The sequence below is a fragment of the Ranitomeya variabilis genome, chromosome 1, assembly GCF_051348905.1.
Source record: "Ranitomeya variabilis isolate aRanVar5 chromosome 1, aRanVar5.hap1, whole genome shotgun sequence".
Taxonomy (NCBI): domain Eukaryota; kingdom Metazoa; phylum Chordata; class Amphibia; order Anura; family Dendrobatidae; genus Ranitomeya; species Ranitomeya variabilis.
Window position 1 is genome coordinate 743,371,552 of NC_135232.1, and position 22,859 is coordinate 743,394,410.

At 45.6% G+C, this 22,859-nt stretch overlaps 1 protein-coding gene and 1 long non-coding RNA gene across 4 annotated transcripts in view; one reads left to right on the forward strand and one right to left on the reverse strand.

The window, feature by feature from the left end:
* Positions 1-19,808, forward strand: part of SLC25A47 (solute carrier family 25 member 47) — a 38,166-nt gene extending 18,358 nt beyond the window's left edge. The window contains exon 7 of one of the 2 annotated variants that reach the window (XM_077269684.1): positions 18,358-19,808. In XM_077269684.1, coding sequence (XP_077125799.1) covers positions 18,358-18,638 — 281 coding nt within the window. In that variant the 3' untranslated portion in view covers positions 18,639-19,808. The remainder of the gene's footprint in view (positions 1-18,357) is intronic. The other variant, XM_077269677.1, reaches the window with a different exon arrangement.
* On the reverse strand, positions 14,628-17,739 carry LOC143782335 (uncharacterized). Of its 2 annotated transcripts, none has more exons than XR_013216934.1 (3): positions 17,673-17,739; positions 15,437-15,587; positions 14,628-14,810 (listed from the first exon to the last, which is right to left on the reverse strand). It is a non-coding gene; the product is annotated as an uncharacterized LOC143782335 (long non-coding RNA). The 2 variants fall into 2 exon arrangements; XR_013216933.1 differs by having other exon boundaries at positions 17,556-17,681.
* Positions 19,809-22,859: the final 3,051 nt, after the last annotated feature.

A 22,859-nucleotide genomic window follows, 5' to 3' on the forward strand; every position in this document is an offset into this window, starting at 1 on the left:
CCCTCTTCTCTTAAGAGTCTTCAGAAATTTTTGGGCTTTGCTAACTTTTATCGTCGATTTATTGCTGGTTTTTCTGATGTTGTAAAACCATTGACTGATTTGACGAAGAAGGGTGCTGATGTTGCTGATTGGTCCCCTGATGCTGTGGAGGCCTTTCGGGAGCTCAAGCGCCGCTTTTCTTCCGCCCCAGTGTTGCGTCAGCCTGATGTTGCTCTTCCTTTTCAGGTTGAGGTCGACGCTTCTGAAATCGGAGCTGGGGCGGTGTTGTCGCAGAGAAGTTCCGACTGCTCCGTGATGAGACCTTGTGCTTTTTTTTCCCGTAAATTTTCGCCCGCCGAGCGGAATTATGATATTGGGAATCGGGAGCTTTTGGCCATGAAGTGGGCTTTTGAGGAGTGGCGTCACTGGCTTGAGGGGGCCAGACATCAGGTGGTGGTATTGACTGACCACAAAAATTTAATTTACCTTGAGTCTGCCAGGCGCCTGAATCCTAGACAGGCGCGCTGGTCGTTGTTTTTCTCTCGGTTTAATTTTGTGGTGTCGTACCTACCGGGTTCTAAGAATGTTAAGGCGGATGCCCTTTCTAGGAGTTTTGAGCCTGACTCCCCTGGTAATTCTGAGCCCACAGGTATCCTTAAAGATGGAGTGATATTGTCTGCCGTTTCTCCAGACCTGCGGCGGGCCTTGCAGGAGTTTCAGGCGGATAGACCTGATCGTTGCCCACCTGGTAGACTGTTTGTTCCTGATGATTGGACCAGTAGAGTCATCTCTGAGGTTCATTCTTCTGCGTTGGCAGGTCATCCTGGAATCTTTGGTACCAGGGATTTGGTGGCAAGGTCCTTCTGGTGGCCTTCCCTGTCACGAGATGTGCGAGGCTTTGTGCAGTCTTGTGACGTTTGTGCTCGGGCCAAGCCTTGTTGTTCTCGGGCTAGTGGATTGTTGTTGCCCTTGCCTATCCCGAAGAGGCCTTGGACGCACATCTCGATGGATTTTATTTCGGATCTGCCTGTTTCTCAGAAGATGTCTGTCATCTGGGTGGTGTGTGACCGTTTCTCTAAGATGGTCCATCTGGTTCCCTTGCCTAAGTTGCCTTCTTCTTCCGAGTTGGTTCCTCTGTTTTTTCAAAATGTTGTTCGTTTGCATGGTATTCCTGAGAATATCGTTTCTGACAGAGGGACCCAATTCGTGTCTAGATTTTGGCGGGCATTCTGTGCTAGGATGGGCATAGATTTGTCTTTTTCGTCTGCTTTCCATCCTCAGACTAATGGCCAGACCGAGCGGACTAATCAGACCTTGGAGACATATTTGAGGTGTTTTGTGTCTGCGGATCAGGATGATTGGGTTGCTTTTTTGCCTTTGGCGGAGTTCGCCCTCAATAATCGGGCCAGCTCTGCCACCTTGGTGTCCCCGTTTTTCTGTAATTTGGGGTTTCATCCTCGATTTTCCTCCGGTCAAGTGGAATCTTCGGATTGTCCTGGAGTGGATGCTGTGGTGGAGAGGTTGCATCAGATTTGGGGGCAGGTGGTGGACAATTTGAAGTTGTCCCAGGAGAAGACTCAGCTTTTTGCCAACCGCCGTCGTCGTGTTGGTCCTCGGCTTTGTGTTGGGGACTTGGTGTGGTTGTCTTCTCGTTTTGTCCCTATGAGGGTTTCTTCTCCTAAGTTTAAGCCTCGGTTCATCGGCCCGTACAAGATATTGGAGATTCTTAACCCTGTGTCCTTCCGTTTGGACCTCCCTGCATCCTTTTCGATTCATAATGTTTTTCATCGGTCATTGTTGCGCAGGTATGAGGTACCGGTTGTGCCTTCCGTTGAGCCTCCTGCTCCGGTGTTGGTTGAGGGTGAGTTGGAGTACGTTGTGGAAAAGATCTTGGACTCTCGTGTTTCCAGACGGAGACTCCAGTATCTGGTCAAATGGAAGGGATACGGTCAGGAGGATAATTCTTGGGTCACTGCCTCTGATGTTCATGCCTCCGATCTTGTCCGTGCCTTTCATAGGGCTCATCCTGATCGCCCTGGTGGTTCTGGTGAGGGTTCGGTGCCCCCTCCTTGAGGGGGGGGTACTGTTGTGAAATTGGATTCTGGGCTCCCCCGGTGGCCACTTATGGAATTGAACTTGTGTGCATCATCCCCTCTGTTCACCTGCTCCTATCAGGATGTGGGAGTCGCTATATAACCTTGCTCCTCTGTCAGTTTCTTGCCGGTCAACAATGTAATCAGAAGCCTTCTGTGCTTGTTCCTGCTACTAGACAACTCCCAGCTAAGTTGGACTTTTGTCCTTGTGTGTTTTTGCATTTTGTTCCTGTTCACAGCTGCTGTTTCGTTACTGTGTCTGGAAAGCTCTTGTGATCGGAAATTGCCACTCTGGTGTTATGAGTTAATGCTAGAGTCTTAAAGGAATTTCTGGATGGTGTTTTGATAGGGTTTTCTGCTGACCATGAAAGTGTCCTTTCTGTCTTCCTGCTATCTAGAAAGCGGACCTCGATTTTGCTAACCCTATTTTCATACTACGTTTGTCATTTCTTCTAAAATCACCGCCAATATATGTGGGGGCCTCTGTCTGCCTTTTGGGAAAATTTCTCTAGAGGTGAGCCAGGACTGTCTTTTCCTCTGCTAGGATTAGGTAGTTCTCCGGCTGGCGCTGGGCATCTAGGGTTAAAAAACGTAGGCATGCTACCCGGCCACTTCTAGTTGTGCGGCAGGTTTAGTTCATGGTCAGTATAGTTTCCATCTTCCAAGAGCTAGTTCTCATATATGCTGGGCTATGTTCTCTCGCCATTGAGAATCATGACAAACATTGGATAAAACCAGTTGGAAACCCAAAAGGACAAACGAGAGTATTGATGCACTATCCCAATGTACCGAGAAGAATGGCATAGGAGGGGGGAGGGAGGGGGGAGATGGGCTAGGAAAAGGAGAGATTAAAAGGCAAATATTTCAAGCCCATGATTAAGACCCTTAGGGGCCAGACTGTTCAAGGAGAAAATCCACTGGGATTCAGCTCTTGACATGGCTTTTATTAAGTTGCCCCCTCTTAAATTCGGTTTCACCTTTTGGATACCCCAAAATACAATGCCCTTGGTGGATTTGTCATGTTTTTCACAAAAGTGACGAGAGAGTGGGTGGCCCAGGAACCCCTTCCGGATATTTGTAAAGTGTTCTTTCACCCGGACCAACATGGGCCTCTTTGTGCGGCCAACATAAAGTTTTTTACATGGGCACTCGATGGCATATATAACCCTGGAGGTAGAGCACGTGATGTTATCCCTGATGGGATATTCGTTCTTACCGTCCAGATCAAAAAAAGTGGAACGGCATGTTTTTGAAAAGGATGTATGCCGGCACCCATAGCAGAATCCGCAGGGAGTAAAACCTATCTTACTGTTGGCAGTAGCCTCTGTTACTGGTTTGTGTTTGGATGCCGGTTTCGTGGTGGGGGCTATCATGCTGCCCAAAGATTTTGCCTTTTTGAAGATAAATCTTGGTGCGAGTGGCAAAAGTTCGCCTATGACTTTATCCCCTTGGAGTACAGACCAGTGTTTATGGATAATAGACCTGAATTTGGTATGCCCAGAATGGAATTGGGTAATAAATGGTAGTTGATAGATTTGGTCCTGGATGTTCATTGGTTGATTAGTGGGTTTCACTTTGTGTAATAGAGCGTCCCTGGGTGTTTCCATGATATCCTTCTTGGCCTGTTCCAATAGTGCACTAGGGTACCCCTTATCGAGAAATTGCTGGGTGAGGAAAGCGGAATCTTCATTGTAGTCCTCCAAGGTAGTACAATTCCGCCTGATTCTTGTGTACTGTCCCTTGGGGATATTCGCAAGCCAGACAGGGAGATGGCAGCTGGTCATCCCAATGAAACTATTGGAGTCCACCTCTTTGCGATAGCACTTAGTAAAAATCTGGTCATTATTTATATAGATATTGAGATCAAGGAAGTTGATGCTTGTGTTGCTGATCGTGGGTGTGAACTCCAAACCAAAAGTATTATTGTTTAGACTTAATATGAAGGAATCCAGTTCGACCCTGGGGCCATTCCAGATAAAGAGCACGTCGTCGATAAAGCGACGCCAAAGAACCAGGCCAGTGCGGAGATTGCCAGAAGGAAAGATGTATGACTCCTCCCACTTGGCTACAAACAGATTGGCGTACGAGGGGGCAAACCGTGTGCCCATGGCAGTGCCACAGGTTTTCAGGAAGAAGTCGTTTTCGTACCAAAAATAGTTATGCTGTAGAATGAACCGAATGCACTCCTCAATAAAGGTGACCTGGGTGTTTGGGTATATATCCAGGGTTTGAAGATATTGCCCTGCAATATTGCAACCCATATTTTGATCGATTACCATGTATAGTGATTTAATGTCCAGAGTGCCTAGGACATAATTTGGTTCCCATTTGACTTTCTCCAAGATGCGGAGAATATGACTCGTATCCTTAAGGTAGGCTGGTATGAGTTGCATGCACTTCTGTAAGTGCGTGTCCACATACCGGGACAGGTTTGATGTCAGGCTGTTGATCCCTGAAATGATAGGCCTGCCCGGGGGACATGTTGTACTTTTATGCATCTTCGGGATATGATAGAAAATAGCCAGGCTCGGATCCTTATTGAATACAAAACTGAATTCCTTTTTGTTCAATATACCTAAGGATTGGCCTTTAAGGCACAAGGATTTGAGTTTGTGACTGAATTGCAATGTGGGGTCACTATTCAATTTCCTGTAGGTAGTTGTATCACTAAGCAGTCGAATTGATTCCTCATGGTACGTGACTCGATCCAGAATAACGATGCCTCCTCCCTTGTCCGCAGGACGAATAATGATGTTATTATTATGCTGTATGTCTTTGATTGCTTTCTTTTCGGCATTGGTTAGATTACCAGGGTTGAATCTGGACTTAGCCCTTTTTAGTTTTCTGATGTCATTTGTAACTAGTTTATCAAAGGTTAGGAATGCCTCCGATTGTTCGTGTATGGGGTTAAATGAAGATGGATTGGCCAATGTGGTATGGATATAAGTATCCGGATTAGGGTTGCTGTTTGCTATGGATGGTTTGTCTTTCTTCAGAAAGAATTTCTTAAGCGCTAGATTCCGTAAAAAAATTTTCATACTTATGTATAGAAGAAATGGTTTTCCCATGGAAGTGGGTGCATACTTCAACCCTTTTTGTAGGAGGGATATTTCATTGTTAGTTAACTTATATGAGCTTAAATTAAATATTTTTTGTGGGTTCTCAATCCTTGAGTTCATTTTAGTTTTGGCGAGTTTCCTCCCCCTCCTGCCCCTCTTAGTTTTGTAGATCTTACCCGGAAAAAATCCTGATTCAGTGGTGGACGGGCTTTGGATTTGATGGGGTGCTTTGATGCTACACTGGTGCCCTTACTTGTGTTGGTTTTAGATAGGGTGGGCCTATGTTCATTCCTGGTAGTAGTGTTGTCATTGGGTCCCAGAGATGGATTGTCGGGTGTACTACCGCTAGATATTATGGACGGGCCCCCAGATTGTTTTACCTTCGGTCTAATTTGTGTAGATGTAGCTCGGTGGGTAGCCCGTTGGGAGGTACATGGATATCGGTTGTTTTGCGTGATTCCAGGATTAATGCCTACTTCACCTGATAATAATGGGGAAAATCTGTTAGAAGTATGTAGAGGGGTGGTAGGCCGTGGATGAATCGCTTCATGCACACTAGAATTCTCATGAATAGGTGTACTGGGGTATATTGAGACCTCCAGGGTATTGTCCGGAATATGAATCATGGCCTCTGATGCCTCCGAGGTGAGCTTATTTCTAGTTGACACTGGTGTGTATTGTGTTGAATTGGAGTCCGCATATGTGGAAAATACCAATGAGATGTCTTCCAAATTTTGCTCAGTAGTTAAATTGTATTCATCTATGACTACAAGTTCATCAGGTTTATGTGAGTCATTATTGAAACTGTCAATGAGACATGGCCCAGAATGTTGGTGCATGTATAGTTCCTCCGGTACACCATCCCTTTGGAATTTCCTGATTTTCTTATCAATAATCTCTCTTTCCTTTTCTTTAAGTCTGTATAAAATATTGTCAGCTAGGACATGTGTATCCTCGGTAAGGATGCAGGTGTTTAGTTGCTCAAACGTTCATTCAATAAGGCGGCTGGTCTTATCTATATTAGATAGCCGCTTATCTATTACAAACTGTAGAATTTTTAAAGAAAAGGAGTTTAGCATGTTGTCCCATTCACCCAATGTAGTGGGATCACCAAAGTCCCCTGCTAGTGTTTTGTGGATGGCAAGGCCTTTGGGGACTATGTGGGCTTGAGCATATTTTTCAAGGGAGGCCACCTCCCACATGTCCCGCATTTCAGAAAATAGAAGTTTCTCCATAGATTTTAATAAGTCCCTAGCTCTAAGGGAATCCGTACCTGGAGGGCCCTTGAGTGAAAATTTCTCCTTAATGAATAGTATTCTATGATCCCTATCTGTGCGTAGGGCGTGGACAGCCATGGAGGAGCTGCTGAAGTGTATGAGCCCCTGAAGTAGACAAAATGTGATATAAGAAAATACACCAGCGCTACCTGACTGAAATCGCTGAGCTGCAGGAACCAAGACAGAAGGAGCTGATACTGTCAAAAGGGGAATGCAAACAAATAAAAAGAAATGGATCCGCGCTACAGTGATATTGAAATAACCAAGGCTGTAGATAAGCGTATATAAAAATGCCTGAAAGATATTACGCTGTGTGGATGCACAATGTGTCAGCGGAAGGTCCCCCACCACAGACCATAAACCACCATAGAACAACCTAGATTGATATAAAATTGGATCTGAAACAGGGTTATGACTTTGCCCAAAGAAATATGATGCGGACTCACCGTGATGTAATAGGGACTCAGCGTGCAGTAGAAAATGTAGTCCGGGTTGGGTGGCGGAATTCGTCCGGTGGGTGTGCAGGCAAGCAGGCGGGCGAGCAGGGGAAAGCAAATGCCGGGTGGCGTGTGTTGCGAGGGCTGCGTAGAGCCAGGGACGGCTCCGGCCGGTAGCGTCCCTGGATACGAGCGGGAGAGAACAGGGGGCGGAGCTCGCTGGCACAGGGCTCAGCGTGTGACGTCACTGAGCTAGAGAAAGGTACGGGGAAACACAGGGACCAAAAAACCGACGCGTTTCGAAGGAGCAGCGACCTTCTTCATCAGGGTTACCCGTCCCTTGTGATGCCCCGATATTTAAACCCCCCAACCTGTCAATCACAATGCACAGCCCGCCCAAGTAGCCTGCTGCTGGAAAGGTGCTGTAGGAGGATAACCGTCACATCATCGCTGGGGGATATGGACAAAAATGATAGATGTGGCCCATAAAGAAGCTATGTGTATAAAAAAGGAATGCATCCCATGGAGATGCATGCATAATGGGAACTGTATGGCAAGAAGCTGGCTGAGTATGATTTACTGGTGTGGTTACCGCAGTGGATTGAATTGCCATAATGAACTGACTGGGAAATCTAAAAATTAACCTTTAATACATGATTAGTTAAAATAGTAATAAAAACTAAAAATATACGTGTAATAAAAGGCAAACACCAATAAAAATAAAAAAAAATATGTAAATGAATAAAAGAGGAAGAAGCAGGTGGTGTTCCTGCCCTTCTAGATAAACATTGGATAAAACCAGTTGGAAACCCAAAGGACAAACGAGAGTATTGATGGATTCCTTCATATTAAGTCTAAACAATAATACTTTTGGTTTGGAGTTCACACCCACGATCAGCAACACAAGCATCAACTTCCTTGATCTCAATATCTATATAAAGAATGACCAGATTTTTACTAAGTGCTATCGCAAACAGGTGGACTCCAATAGTTTCATTGGGATGACCAGCTGCCATCTCCCTGTCTGGCTTGCGAATATCCCCAAGGGACAGTACACAAGAATCAGGTGGAATTGTACTACCTTGGAGGACTACAATGAAGATTCCGCTTTCCTCACCCAGCAATTTCTCGATAAGGGGTACCCTAGTGCACTATTGGAACAGGCCAAGAAGGATATCATGGAGACACCCAGGGACGCTCTATTACACTATTTTTTTTTTATTTTTATTGGTGTTTGCCTTTTATTACACGTATATTTTTTAGTTTTTATTACTATTTTAACTAATCATGTATTAAAGGTTAATTTTTAGATTTCCCAGTCAGTTCATTATGGCAATTCAATCCACTGCGGTAACCACACCAGTAAATCATACTCAGCCAGCTTCTTGCCATACAGTTCCCATTATGCATGCATCTCCATGGGATACATTCCTTTTTTATACACATAGCTTCTTTATGGGCCACATCTATCATTTTTGTCCATATCCCCCAGCGATGATGTGACGGTTATCCTCCTACAGCACCTTTCCAGCAGCAGGCTACTTGGGCGGGCTGTGCATTGTGATTGACAGGTTGGGGGGTTTAAATATCGGGGCATCACAAGGGACGGGTAACCCTGATGAAGAAGGACGCTGCTCCTTCGAAACGCGTCGGTTTTTTGGTCCCTGTGTTTCCCCGTACCTTTCTCTAGCTCAGTGACGTCACACGCTGAGCCCTGTGCCAGCGAGCTCCGCCCCCTGTTCTCTCCCACTCGTATCCAGGGACGCTAACGGCCGGAACTGTCCCTGGCTCTACGCAGCCCTCGCAACACACGCCACCCGGCGTTTGCTTTCCCCTGCTCGCCCGCCTGCTTGCCTGCACACCCACCGGACGAATTCCGCTGTTATGACCCCAATGGCAGAGGGTCTCAGAAATAAATACCAATTCTGCAAACACAAAAAACCAGCTCATAGGGCAGTGGTAACTGGGCTGACCGTATATCTAATCCTAGCACCACAAATAGCAGCAGCCGGGGAACGTGCCTACGTTGGTTCTAGACGTCTCGCGCCAGCCGGAGAACTAACTAACCCTAGAAGGGAAAAGATAGACCTTTCTTGCCTCCAGAGAAAAGACCCCAAAAGTTGGATACAAGCCCCCAACAAATAATAACGGTGAGGTAAGAAGAAAAGACAAACATAAGAATGAACTAGGTATTTAGCAAAGAGAGGCCCACTGACTAATAGCAGAATATAGTAAGATGACTTATACGGTCAGCAAAAACCCTATCAAAAAAATCCACGCTGGATATTCAAGAACCCCCGAACCGTCTAACGGCCCGGGGGGAGAATACCAGCCCCCTAGAGCTTCCAGCAAAATCAGAAATCACATTTAGTACAAGCTGGACAAAAAATAAGAGCAATGCAAATAACCAAAAAACAAGGAAGCAGGACTTAGCTTAATTTTGCAAGAACCCGGACCAGCAGACAGGAGCAAACAGAAAGGACTGATTACAACAATGCCAGGCACCAGACTGAGAATTCAGGAAGTTCATATAGCAACACCCCTGGACTAACGACCCAGGTGGGTGCCAAACTGAGGAAAGACAATCCTAGAGTCATATCACTAGTGACCACAAGAGGGAGCCAAAAAAGTCTAATTCACAACAGTACCCCCCCTTTAAGGAGGGGTCACCGAACCCTCACCAAGACCACCAGGGCGATCAGGATGAGCAGCGTGAAAGGCACGAACTAAATCGGCCGCATGCACATCAGAGGCAACCACCCAGGAATTATCCTCCTGACCATAGCCCTTCCACTTGACCAGATACTGAAGCCTCCGCCTGGAGAGACGAGAATCCAAGATTTTCTCCACCACGTACTCCAACTCGCCCTCAACCAACACCGGAGCAGGAGGCTCAACAGAAGGAACCACAGGTACAACGTACCGCCGCAACAAAGACCTATGGAACACGTTGTGAATGGCAAACGACACCGGAAGGTCCAAGCGAAAGGACACAGGATTAAGGATTTCCAATATCTTGTAAGGACCGATGAAGCGAGGCTTAAATTTAGGAGAGGAGACCTTCATAGGAACAAATCGAGAAGACAGCCATACCAAATCCCCAACACGAAGTCGGGGACCCACACCGCGGCGGCGGTTGGCAAAACGCTGAGCCTTCTCCTGTGACAACTTTAAGTTGTCCACCACATGATTCCAAATCTGCTGCAACCTATCCACCACAGAATCTACCCCAGGACAGTCAGAAGGCTCCACATGTCCCGAGGAAAAACGAGGATGGAAACCAGAGTTACAGAAAAATGGCGAAACCAAAGTAGCGGAACTAGCCCGATTATTAAGGGCAAACTCAGCCAACGGCAAGAAGGTCACCCAATCATCCTGATCTGCAGAAACAAAACACCTCAAATAAGCCTCCAAAGTTTGATTAGTTCGCTCCGTTTGTCCATTAGTCTGAGGATGAAAGGCAGACGAAAACGACAAATCAATGCCCATCTTAGCACAAAAGGATCGCCAGAACCTGGAAACAAACTGGGATCCTCTGTCAGACACGATGTTCTCAGGAATGCCGTGTAAACGAACCACATTCTGAAAGAACAAAGGAACCAGATCGGAAGAGGAAGGCAGCTTAGGCAAAGATACCAAATGGACCATCTTGGAAAAGCGATCACATACCACCCAGATGACAGACATGCCCTGAGACACCGGAAGATCTGAAATGAAATCCATGGAAATGTGTGTCCAAGGCCTCTTCGGGACAGGCAAGGGCAAGAGCAACCCGCTGGCACGAGAACAGCAAGGCTTAGCTAGAGCACAAGTCCCACAGGACTGCACAAATGACCGCACATCCCGTGACAAGGAAGGCCACCAAAAGGACCTAGCCACCAAATCTCTGGTGCCAAAAATTCCCGGATGCCCTGCCAACACCGAGGAATGAACCTAGGAAATGACTCTGCTGGTCCACTTATCAGGAACAAACAGTCTGTCAGGTGGACAAGAGTCAGGTCTACCAGCCTGAAATCTCTGCAACACACGTCGCAAATCCGGAGAAATGGCTGACAAGATTACTCCCTCTTTAAGAATACCAACTGGTTCTGCGACTCCAGGAGAGTCAGGCACAAAGCTCCTTGAAAGAGCATCAGCCTTCACATTCTTTGAACCTGGTAAATACGAGACCACAAAGTCAAAACGGGAGAAAAACAATGACCAACGGGCCTTTCTAGGATTCAGGCGTTTAGCAGACTCGAGATACATCAGAATTTTGTGATCAGTCAAGACCACCACACGATGCTTAGCACCCTCGAGCCAATGACGCCACTCCTCAAATGCCCACTTCATGGCCAGCAACTCCCGATTGCCAACATCATAATTCCGCTCAGCAGGCGAAAACTTCCTAGAGAAAAAAGCACATGGTCTCATTACAGAGCAACCAGGGCCTCTCTGCGACAAAACGGCCCCTGCCCCAATCTCAGAAGCATCCACTTCAACCTGAAAGGGAAGTGAGACATCAGGCTGGCACAAAACAGGCGCCGAAGTAAACCGGCGCTTCAGCGCCTGGAAGGCTTCCACGGCTGCAGGAGCCCAGTTAGCAACATCAGAACCTTTCTTGGTCATATCCGTCAAAGGTTTAACAACGCTAGAAAAATTAGCGATAAAACGACGGTAGAAGTTAGCAAAACCCAAGAACTTCTGAAGACTCTTAACTGACGTGGGTTGAGTCCAATCATGAATAGCTCGGACCTTGACTGGGTCCATCTCCACCGCAGAAGGGGAAAAAATAAAACCCAAAAAGGGAACCTTCTGTACTCCAAAGAGACACTTTGAGCCCTTAACAAACAAAGCATTCTCACGCAAGACCTGAAACACCATCCTGACCTGCTCTACATGCGAGTCCCAATCATCAGAAAAAACCAGAATATCATCCAGATAAACAATCATAAATTTATCCAGATACTTCCGGAAAATATCATGCATAAAGGACTGAAACACTGAAAGAGCATTAGAGAGCCCAAAAGGCATCACCAAGTACGCAAAATGACCTTCGGGCGTATTAAATGCAGTTTTCCATTCATCTCCCTGCTTAATGCGCACAAGGTTGTACGCACCACGAAGATCTATCTTGGTGAACCACTTGGCACCTTTAATCCGGGCAAACAAGTCTGACAACAGAGGCAAAGGATACTGAAATTTAACAGTGATTTTATTCAGAAGCCGATAGTCAATACAAGGTCTCAAAGATCCGTCCTTCTTGGCCACAAAAAAGAATCCCGCACCAAGAGGGGAAGAGGATGGACGGATATGCCCCTTCTCCAGAGATTCCTTGATATACGAACGCATTGCGGTATGCTCAGGTACAGACAGATTAAATAGTCTTCCCTTAGGAAATTTACTACCCGGAATCAAATCTATAGCACAATCACAGTCCCTATGAGGAGGAAGAGCACTGGACCTGGACTCACTGAATACATCCTGATAGTCACACAAATACTCAGGAACTTCTGAAGGAGTAGAGGAAGCAATAGACACCGGCGGGGAATCACCATGAATTCCCCGACAGCCCCAACTTGACACAGACATTGCCTTCCAATCTAAGACTGGATTATGGGTCTGTAACCATGGTAGACCCAAAACGACCAAATCATGCATTTTATGCAGAACAAGAAAACGAATCACCTCCCGATGTTCAGGAGTCATACACATGGTTACCTGTGTCCAAAACTGCGGTTTATTTTCCGCCAATGGCGTAGCATCAATACCTCTAAGAGGTATAGGATTTACCAATGGCTCAAGAACAAAACCACAGCGCCTGGCAAATGACAGATCCATAAGACTCAGGGCAGCACCTGAATCCACAAACGCCATAACAGGGTAGGAAGACAATGAGCAAATTAAAGTCACAGACAAAATAAATTTAGGTTGCAAATTACCAATGGCGACAGGGCTAACAACCCTTGTTAGGCGTTTAGAGCATGCTGATATAACATGTGTAGAATCACCACAGTAAAAACACAACCCATTCTGACGTCTATGATTTTTGCGTTCATTTCTAGTCTGAATTCTATCACATTGCATTAAATCAGGTGTCTGTTCAGACAACACCACCAGAGGATTAGCAGTTTTGCGCTCCCGCAAACGCCGATCAATTTGAATAGCCAGCGCCATGGAATCATTCAGACTTGTAGGAATGGAGAAACCCACCATCACATTCTTAATGGCTTCAGAAAGGCCATTTCTGAAATTTGCGGCCAGAGCACACTCATTCCACTGAGTAAGCACGGACCATTTCCGAAATTTTTGGCAATACACTTCAGCTTCATCCTGGCCCTGAGAAATAGCCAGCAAGGCTTTTTCTGCCTGAATTTCAAGATTGGGTTCCTCGTAAAGCAATCCGAGCGCCAGAAAAAACGCATCAATATTCGCCAATGCCGGATCTCCTGGCGCTAGCGAGAAAGCCCAATCCTGAGGGTCGCCCCGCAAGAAAGAGATAACAATTTTAACTTGCTGAGCTGAGTCTCCAGACGAACGGGGTCTCAGAGAAAGAAACAATTTACAATTATTCCTGAAATTCCTAAACTTAAATCGGTCTCCAGAGAACAGTTCAGGAATAGGTATTTTAGGTTCAGACATTGGATTACTGGTAACAAAATCTTGTATGCCCTGCACACGAGCAGCAAGCTGGTCCACACTTGTAATCAAAGTCTGGACATTCATGTCTGCAGCAAGCTCAAGCCACTCAGAGGTAAAGGGGAGGAAGAAAGAGAGGAAAAAAACAAAAACAAACTCAGAATCTCCTTTCTTATTATCCCACTTCTGCAATGCATTAAACATTCAATGTTGGCCTGGCATACTGTTATGACCCCAATGGCAGAGGGTCTCAGAAATAAATACCAAGTCTGCAAACACAAAAAACCAGCTCATAGGGCAGTGGTAACTGGGCTGACCGTATATCTAATCCTAGCACCACAAATAGCAGCAGCCGGGGAACGTGCCTACGTTGGTTCTAGACGTCTCGCGCCAGCCGGAGAACTAACTAACCCTAGAAGGGAAAAGATAGACCTTTCTTGCCTCCAGAGAAAAGACCCCAAAAGTTGGATACAAGCCCCCAACAAATAATAACGGTGAGGTAAGAAGAAAAGACAAACGTAAGAATGAACTAGGTATTTAGCAAAGAGAGGCCCACTGACTAATAGCAGAATATAGTAAGATGACTTATACGGTCAGCAAAAACCCTATCAAAAATATCCACGCTGGATATTCAAGAACCCCCGAACCGTCTAACGGCCCGGGGGGGGGAGAATACCAGCCCCCTAGAGCTTCCAGCAAAATCAGAAATCACATTTAGTACAAGCTGGACAAAAAATAAGAGCAATGCAAATAACCAAAAAACAAGGAAGCAGGACTTAGCTTAATTTTGCAAGAACCCGGACCAGCAGACAGGAGCAAACAGAAAGGACTGATTACAACAATGCCAGGCACCAGACTGAGAATTCAGGAAGTTCATATAGCAACACCCCTGGACTAACGACCCAGGTGGGTGCCAAACTGAGGAAAGACAATCCCAGAGTCATATCACTAGTGACCACAAGAGGGAGCCAAAAAAGTCTAATTCACAACATTCCGCCACCCAACCCGGACTACATTTTCTACTGCACGCTGAGTCCCTATTACATCACGGTGAGTCCGCATCATATTTCTTTGGGCAAAGTCATAACCCTGTTTCAGATCCAATTTTATATCAATCTAGGTTGTTCTATGGTGGTTTATGGTCTGTGGTGGGGGACCTTCCGCTGACACATTGTGCATCCACACAGCGTAATATCTTTCAGGCATTTTTATATACGCTTATCTACATCCTTGGTTATTTCAATATCACTGTAGCGCGGATCCATTTCTTTTTATTTGTTTGTAGTTGAAGTCTATTTTCTTCATCCAGTGCAGGCCGCCATTACTTCTTCCAGCAAAGACTCGTCTCTGCAGAAAATAACACAGTTAGCTATAGCTGATCGCTTCCAGAGCACATTCCCCACTATTTTCCTCGACTTCTATACTATGTCAGATGAAGAAAAAAAAGACATAGTGCCACTCTGCACAGTAGCAGGATCCCCTGTTGTTCTCCCCATGGAAGACCGTAAGCTCAAAAGTAAATTACAGCAGTAATAATGTCCCCTGATTGGCCCCTACAGTAATTATGTCGCCACTTGCCACCATCTACTATATAATTGTCTAAGGGTCACTTCCGTCTGTCTGTCTGTCACGGATATTCATTGGTCGCGGCCTCTGTCTGTCATGGAAATCTAAGTCGCTGATTGTTCGCGGCAAAACGGCCACGACCAATCAGCGACGGGCACAGTCCGATTAGTCCCTCCTTCCTCCCCCGCAGTCAGTGCCCGCTCCATACTCCCCTCCAGTCAGCGCTCACACAGGGTTAATGGCAGCGGTATCGGACCGCGTTATGCCGCGGGTAACACACTCCGTTACCGCTGCTATTAACCCTGTGTGACCAACTTTTTACTATTGATGCTGCCTATGCGGCATCAAAAGTTAAAAGATCTAATGTTAAAAATAATAAAAAAAATAAAAAATCGTTATACACTCACCGTCCGTCGGCCCCTCGGATCCAGAACCGGCCTTTCCCGCTCCTCGCGACGTTTCGGTGACCGCTCCATGCATTGCGGTCTCGCGAGATGATGACGTAGCGGTGTCGCTGATTTTTATATCAGTGGACCCCTTTAACACATGCCACGATTCCTAATGCACAGATAAAAAAAACAGATATAGTACAATATATAGGCACCACACAGTGCGCCATACAGTATTATGGTCAACACATAGTGCTCCATACAGTATTATCGGCAACCACATAGTGCTCCATACAGTATTATTGGCCCCATAAAATGCTCTTCTATAAAGTATTATTGGCCCCATATAATGCTCCTCCATACAGTATTATTGGCCCCATATAATGCTCCTCCATACAGTATTATGGGCACGTCATAGTCCTCTATACAGTATTATGGCCAACCACATAGTCCGCCATACAGTATTATTGCCCCATATAATGCTCCTCCATACAGTATTATTGGCCCCATATAATGCTCCTCCATACAGTATTATGGGCACGTCATAGTCCTCCATACAGTATTATGGCCAACCACATAGTCCACTATACAGTATTATTGGCCCCATGTAATGCTCCTCCATACAGTATTACTGTATAAGCCCCATATAATGCTCCTCCATACAGTATTATTGGCCCCATATAATGCTCCTCCATACAGTATTATTGGCCCCATATAATGCTCCTCCATACAGTATTATGGCCAACCACATAGTCCACCATACAGTATTATTGCCCCATATAATGTTCCTCCATACAGTATTATTGGCCCCATATAATGCTCCTTCATACAGTATTATGGGCACCTCATAGTCCTCCATACAGTATTATGGCCAACCACATAGTCCTCCATAAAGTATTATGGGCCCCATATAATGCTCCTCCATACAGCACATCATGGGTCCCATGCTCCTACATACAGTATTGTGGGCCCCGTGCTTCTCCAAAGAGTATTATGCCCCCCAGCTCCTCCACACAGTATTATGGGACCCCGCTCCTCCATACAGTATTATGCCCCCCACTCCTCCACACAGTGTTATGGGCCCCCCGCTCCTCCACACAGTATTATGCCCCCCGCTCCTCCATACAGTATTATGGATCCCCCGTTACTCCATACAGTATTATGGGACACCGCTCCTCCACACAGAATTATGCCCCCCGCACAGTATTATGCCCCCCCCGCACAGTATTATGCCTCTCCCCCATTCCTCCATACATTACTATGGGCCCCAGACATAAAGAAAAAAAAAAAGTAAAATCCTCACCCTCACCTCTCCCGTTCCCACCGTAGGTCCCGTACACTCAGCGGGAGTCTCATAAAGAGCCAAGGCATCCTTCACCCTTACTGTGAGCCCCTCACAGAACTGCCTACGGAGTGCGGGGTCATATAACTTGGTGTCCTTGGCCACCTCCGAAACTCAGAGCAATATTCCCCAGCCGGCCAGTCTCCTTGCTGAAGTTGGCACAGTGTGGACTCGGCTAAAGAGACGCAATCGGGGTCATCATACACAAGGCCCAGAGCCTAAAAAAATCCCTCTACTGACTGAAGTGACTGGAGTGTCAGACAGAAGAGAAGACTCCCATTCTTGGAGGTCCCCCTAACGGAGCGAGATTAGTATCTCCACAAGTTGCTCCTCTGTACCTGAGGAAACCGGACGTAACCTGAAGTTCAGTTCACAGGCCTCCCGGAACACCACAAACTTGTCACGCCACCCAGAGAACCTGTCCAGTAATGCGACCTTGGGCTCCAAAATGGTTTGCCTGAGATATGAGATCCGTCCACCAGATGTATCAGGGTGCGGAAAAACCACTGTACACAAATCCGCCACCTCCAGTCTGAGCTGCCGCAATTGCCTTGTTAGAGCAGAGATTGGATCCATCATGGATCATAGAAAATGATTGCGGTCAATGTCACAGCACAGCTGTCGGGCGACCCGGGCCAGGGGCTCCTTTCATGGCCCTAACACTAGGGGGTGACCTAGCTTCCCCCACCCAGGGAAGAGGGGGCACTACTGTGCACCTCAGTACACCAACCCGACAAACAGGGCAGCAAAGACAAGGGGTAACTGAAAACTACACACACAAAAATATTCACTCACATGTAACAGAGGAATCCACCTGGGTGTGTAGGAAGGGAAAGAAACCAAAATAGGGAAGGATAAGGAATTATCAAGCATGCAAACCAAACAACAGTCGCTTATAACGCCATCTCATACCAACTTTTCTTCCTCCTATTGTCATGCAGCAAAAGCTAACTCAATGAGGATTAGTAATAGAGCCCAGATTATATAGGGAAAAGGAGTGGCTAACCGAGCACAGCTGAGAACAGGGATTTTGAACATGGCCAATTAACCCCTGTTCTGCTGGAAGAAATAAACACGTTTAATAAACCGGAGAAGTTCTTCTCCTCAGCGCCAGACGCTGCAGTCTTCTGGCTCCGTTTCGTTGCAGTAAACCCTAGTGGTGGCTGCAGACTGGATCTTATCATGTATCTCTGTATATAGGGAGCTCCCCCTAGTGGTGGCTGCAGACAGAATCTGATCATGTATCTGTATACAGGGAGCTCCCTCTAGTGGTGACTGCAGATAGGATATTATAATTGCAGTAACAAGTAAAAAGAAAGTCAGCACTCACCCTTCTTTGAAGTTAATTCAGTCCTTTTTAATTTTCATTTAAAGTTGGACAATTGACAAAAAAGTGCAAAAGTGCTATCAGCATTGCATAAGGTGCAGTGATTTCAACAAGAGAGACATGTTAGACAATGAACGTTTCGTGTTTAGTTTGCGCCTCTACTGGTCCACCCCATGTTAATGTATGTATTTTTGTAACTGTTCTCTTGTATCCACATTCACACAGGGAAGTAATGTCATCTCTAAGACCATTTCTTGCTTTTTCTTCCAGAGTTATTGGGCGTCCTCCTGGCCGGTGGGCTTGCTGGAACGGTGGCATGGAGCATTGCCACACCTATGGATGTGATTAAATCCCGGCTGCAGGTAGATGGTGTCACACAGCGGAGATACAGAGGGGTCATTCACTGCATCACTGACAGCGTGCGGCAGGAGGGGGTCACCGTCCTCTTCAAAGGACTGTCACTGAACTGTCTCAGAGCCTTCCCTGTCAATATGGTGGTCTTCCTCACCTATGAAGCCATACTAAAGCAAATCAAACCCTTTTCCATATGAAAGGAAGAGTAGCCTGAGGATGGTAATCTCAACCAAAGCACAGAAACATTGGTCCAAAGGCCTCACGGTCTCATTCATGGTCGGTGGGCACCTGCCATAGATCTCACTGACCACCATGGACAAGCACCAGTAGTTAATGATAAGGCTGCAGCTAGGGGATGTCACCACCTTCTAGTTAGGGATCATCACTGGAGTGGACCTGGGACTTCCCACAGTTGTCTGAGATTTCTATGGACATCCAAAAAATGGCCATGTTTTCAATATACCTGAAATACTTGAGTCTAAAACATCCCAAAAGTAAATTCCATCATTATAAAGACCAATATCTATGAATAATTTGGACCTTTTCAGTGTTTTAAATGGGTTGCAGGCTGAGAATAACCCTTTCACAAATCCCTTACTAGAACCTATGGAAGTAATAAAGGGGGCCCCTATATTGTTCTGGATTCAAGGATCAGGTGGATGAGATGGGGTCTGACTTATTGCACTTGGCTGCAGTTATGGTTACACCTTCTGGACTTATGGATTGGGGAGCCAAGCACAAAATGTATCCAATCTATCCACAGTGATTGCATGACATAAGAATGTCACACGAGCCCTGGGACAGCCAGTGCTGACATCACGGGAACGACACCGGAGCGAGTATAGCTGCTATATTTTACTTGGTGGAAACATAGTGAGAGGTGTGAGTAGTGGACAATCCCAGAGTTGTCGAGGATTAGAAAAACATGGTTACTTTTATTGCCAAAACAGCACCACTTCTGTCTGCAGGTTGTGTCAGGTATTGCAGTTCAACCATATTCACATTAATAGAGTTTTACAGCAATAACAGGCACAACCTACTGTGTTGTTTTTGGAAGAGAGCAGCCATGTTTTACTAATCAAGACAACCCCATTTAAATGAAGATATAAAGGTGTAGTTTTTTGTTGGGGCCAATAATTTTAGCTTTGGGGCCTTGTAATCAGCCCCTCTCCATTATCTCACATTTTCCAACAGAGAATATAAAGAGCGGTTGTATGGGGTAGTGGACCCCTCAATATCTCGCCTAATGTGCACATTCCAGTTCTTATCCAGTACATTAAGGTGATATATTTCCTGAGGATAATGGATACAATGTAAGAGTTTAGGACTATTTATTCTTTACAAATAAAGTTTAATTCTTGAATCTTGAGGGTTATTAATAATTTTTTTACGCAAACCTCATGTCCGGGAAAAAGGCATTCAGTGCGGACATTGTGTTATCAGACGTCTATTGAAAGCACCAGGCCCCCGTGTCAGTGCTCGGATTTACACCAGGCCCCCGTGTTGGTGCGCGGATTTGCAGGGGAGGACGTGCCGTGTGTTCGCTTCCACCATCAGCAATCGCCCAGTTCCAAAACCTAACCAATCCGCCTTATCCAACTATCATATGGCGGCCTCCTGACATCATCAGTTGGGGGACATAAGGATTGGGCAGAGTGAACTGACATGCCCGATCACTTGCTCTCACCAATAGTCGGATCATTTAGAAATACCCTGATTTAGAGAAAGAGGGAAAAAAAAGACAAGTGCGGCGCTTCCTCTGAGCGTAATTTGTTTTTATCAACAGTAAAAAAATATTTTTGTTGTGGTTATGCTCACCTTCAATCGGTAAGAAATGCACATTGAGATTCTCAAGGAATCAATTCTTTAGGCAACTCTCCTCTGTTTCTTCTATAATCCAATAAGGTGTGCAGCTCACTTTGGAGAACTATGTATTGATCCTGCTTCGGATCCACATAGGTGGTGAATTCTAAGGGAAAAGAAACTCCAGGCGAATGTGGCGCTAATCACCTTGGGATTTTCTGAATACATCCACTTCCAGTGAAAAAATATTAATAAAAGTTAATTTATTTTCTCAAAACAAAAACTAAAAAAAAAGTAAGAAAATATTTTACTTTTTTTTTTTTTTTAAATACAGTACAATGCATTTCGGCTGCTATTTTTACAGTGCAGCCTTCATCAGGTAACAAAAAACAAACAAACAAACAAACAAAAGCTTTATAGTGCTTTTGTATGTTTTTTTTTTTTTTTTATGAAGGCTGCACTGTAAAAATAGCAGCCGAAATGCATTGTACTGTATTTAAAGGGACTCTGTCAGCTCAAATTGGCGGGATATTAAAATGAGTTTTTACCGGTCCGATGGGCGGCGTATCCTCATTTCGCCACCCCGTCCATCCCTGTTTTCCACATTATTTTCGGGAATAAGAGTATGCGTGTGCCATACAGTCTTCAGTGGCGCACGCGCAGTACGCTTTGCCCTACTGCGGGCAAAGCCGAAAAGCATTACTGCACATGCGCCCGAGCACTATGTCCCAGAAGTATTTCGCTGTGTTCCGGGACATAGTACGCGGGCGCATGCACAGTAATGCTTCTCGGCTTTGCCCGCAGTAGGGCAAAGCGTACTGCGCGTGCGCCACCGAAGACTGCATAGCACACGCATACTCTTATTCCCGAAAATAATGCGGAAAACAAGGACGGATGGGGTGGAGAAATAAAGAGGATACGCCGCCCATCTGACCGGTAAGAAATCATTTTAATATCCCGACAATTTGAGCTGACAGATTCCCTTTATAAAAACAAAGTAAAATATTTTCTTACTTTTTTTTTTGTTTTGAGAAAATAAATGAACTTTTATTAATATTTTTTACTGGAAGTGGATGTATTCAAAAAATCCCAAGGTGATTAGCGCCACATTCGCCTGGAGTTTCTTTTCCCTTTCAATATTCGGATCAGACACAATTATGCTGCCCTGCAGGGTCTCATTAGAATGTCATTCCAGGCAATAACTAAACATTGACATAACCATGGCCGATGACGCATCGATTTCAAATTCTTCAGTTCTTGTCTTCTTGTCTGGGACCTCCACCATTCCCAAATACTGGGGCTCTCCTGTGTGTGTGTACCTCCGCTCCATTCATTCTTCATGGGACTGGCTGTGCGCGGCGTCAGGCTGGTCTTCAACACTCCCACAAGAACGAATGTAGCAGAGCAGCGCATGATCGACCACCGCTCCATTCACAGGAGCAGTCAGGAAGCCATTCCCTATCACATGGACAGGGTATACTATCCAGACGAGACTACCCCTTATGGAGGAATATTGAGGATGATCAGTGCAGGATGGTGTCTGACTCCTGGTGACTCCACAGATCAGCAAAATGAAGACGCTCTGGGGCTCTTCCCACATATTAAAGCGGTTTTCCACAACTACAAAAACATGGTGTCTTTCTGCCAAAAATAGCGCCAACCCTGTGCACAGGTAGTGTGTGGTATTACAGTCAATGAGTTGAGCGACAATGGCAAACATAATCTGTAATCTTCCTTAAGAAACCAGCTGTGTTTTTAACCCTAGGATACCGCTTTAAAGAGAGGCACTTAACCCCTATCACTCCATGAAGTACTGGTCCATTATGGAGCAGGATCAGGAGCTGAGCCCGCTGCTCACAGGGCAGGTGCTGGGGTGACAGCAGCCAGAAGTGGTGCATAATATACTGTTAATATACTGTATATATAGAGCAAGCTCCGATCGCGGCTGTTACACTTTGTGAATCACTGACTGGGACATTTAAGTGACACGATCATGGTGGGGGGTCCGACTGGGGGTCCCCATGGGTGTCAGTGGCAGCCTGCGACGCCCCCGCTGCCATCTTGGGTCTCCATACTACTTAATGCCCCCTATAGTGCAAGCGATCGCAGGTTTGAACCGTCACTTACAGGGTTGATAAATAAACTGAAGAAAAAGAAAATACTGCTAAAAATGTAAAAAAAAAAAAAAGAATGAAAAAAATCCAGTTCCCTTTTCCTCTAATTTAAAAATGAAGAAATTAAAATCTGAAAACTTTCTGTATTCACCAGTGCGACCTGCCGGAATCATTAACCATGAAGGACATGCCACAAGACGCAGCTTTTCTTATTTGTCGCTCTTCAAATCGCCCCTAAAAATCAACCAAGAAGCGATGAAAACATGAGAATCAGATCCTCCCCAGCAACATGGGCCCAAAGTAAGACGTAACAGGGAAAACGATATTCTTTCTAAATAGAAACTTCTAAATTTTTTGTTAAGCTGCCAATATTAAAAATAAAATACTCCGTGCGATTTCTATCAGCGTTACCGCACTAATCAGAATCAGGACATTATTATACAGACTGGACAGTTATGGATCTGCAATACCACCTCCCATCACAGAGGGCGCCGTCACATG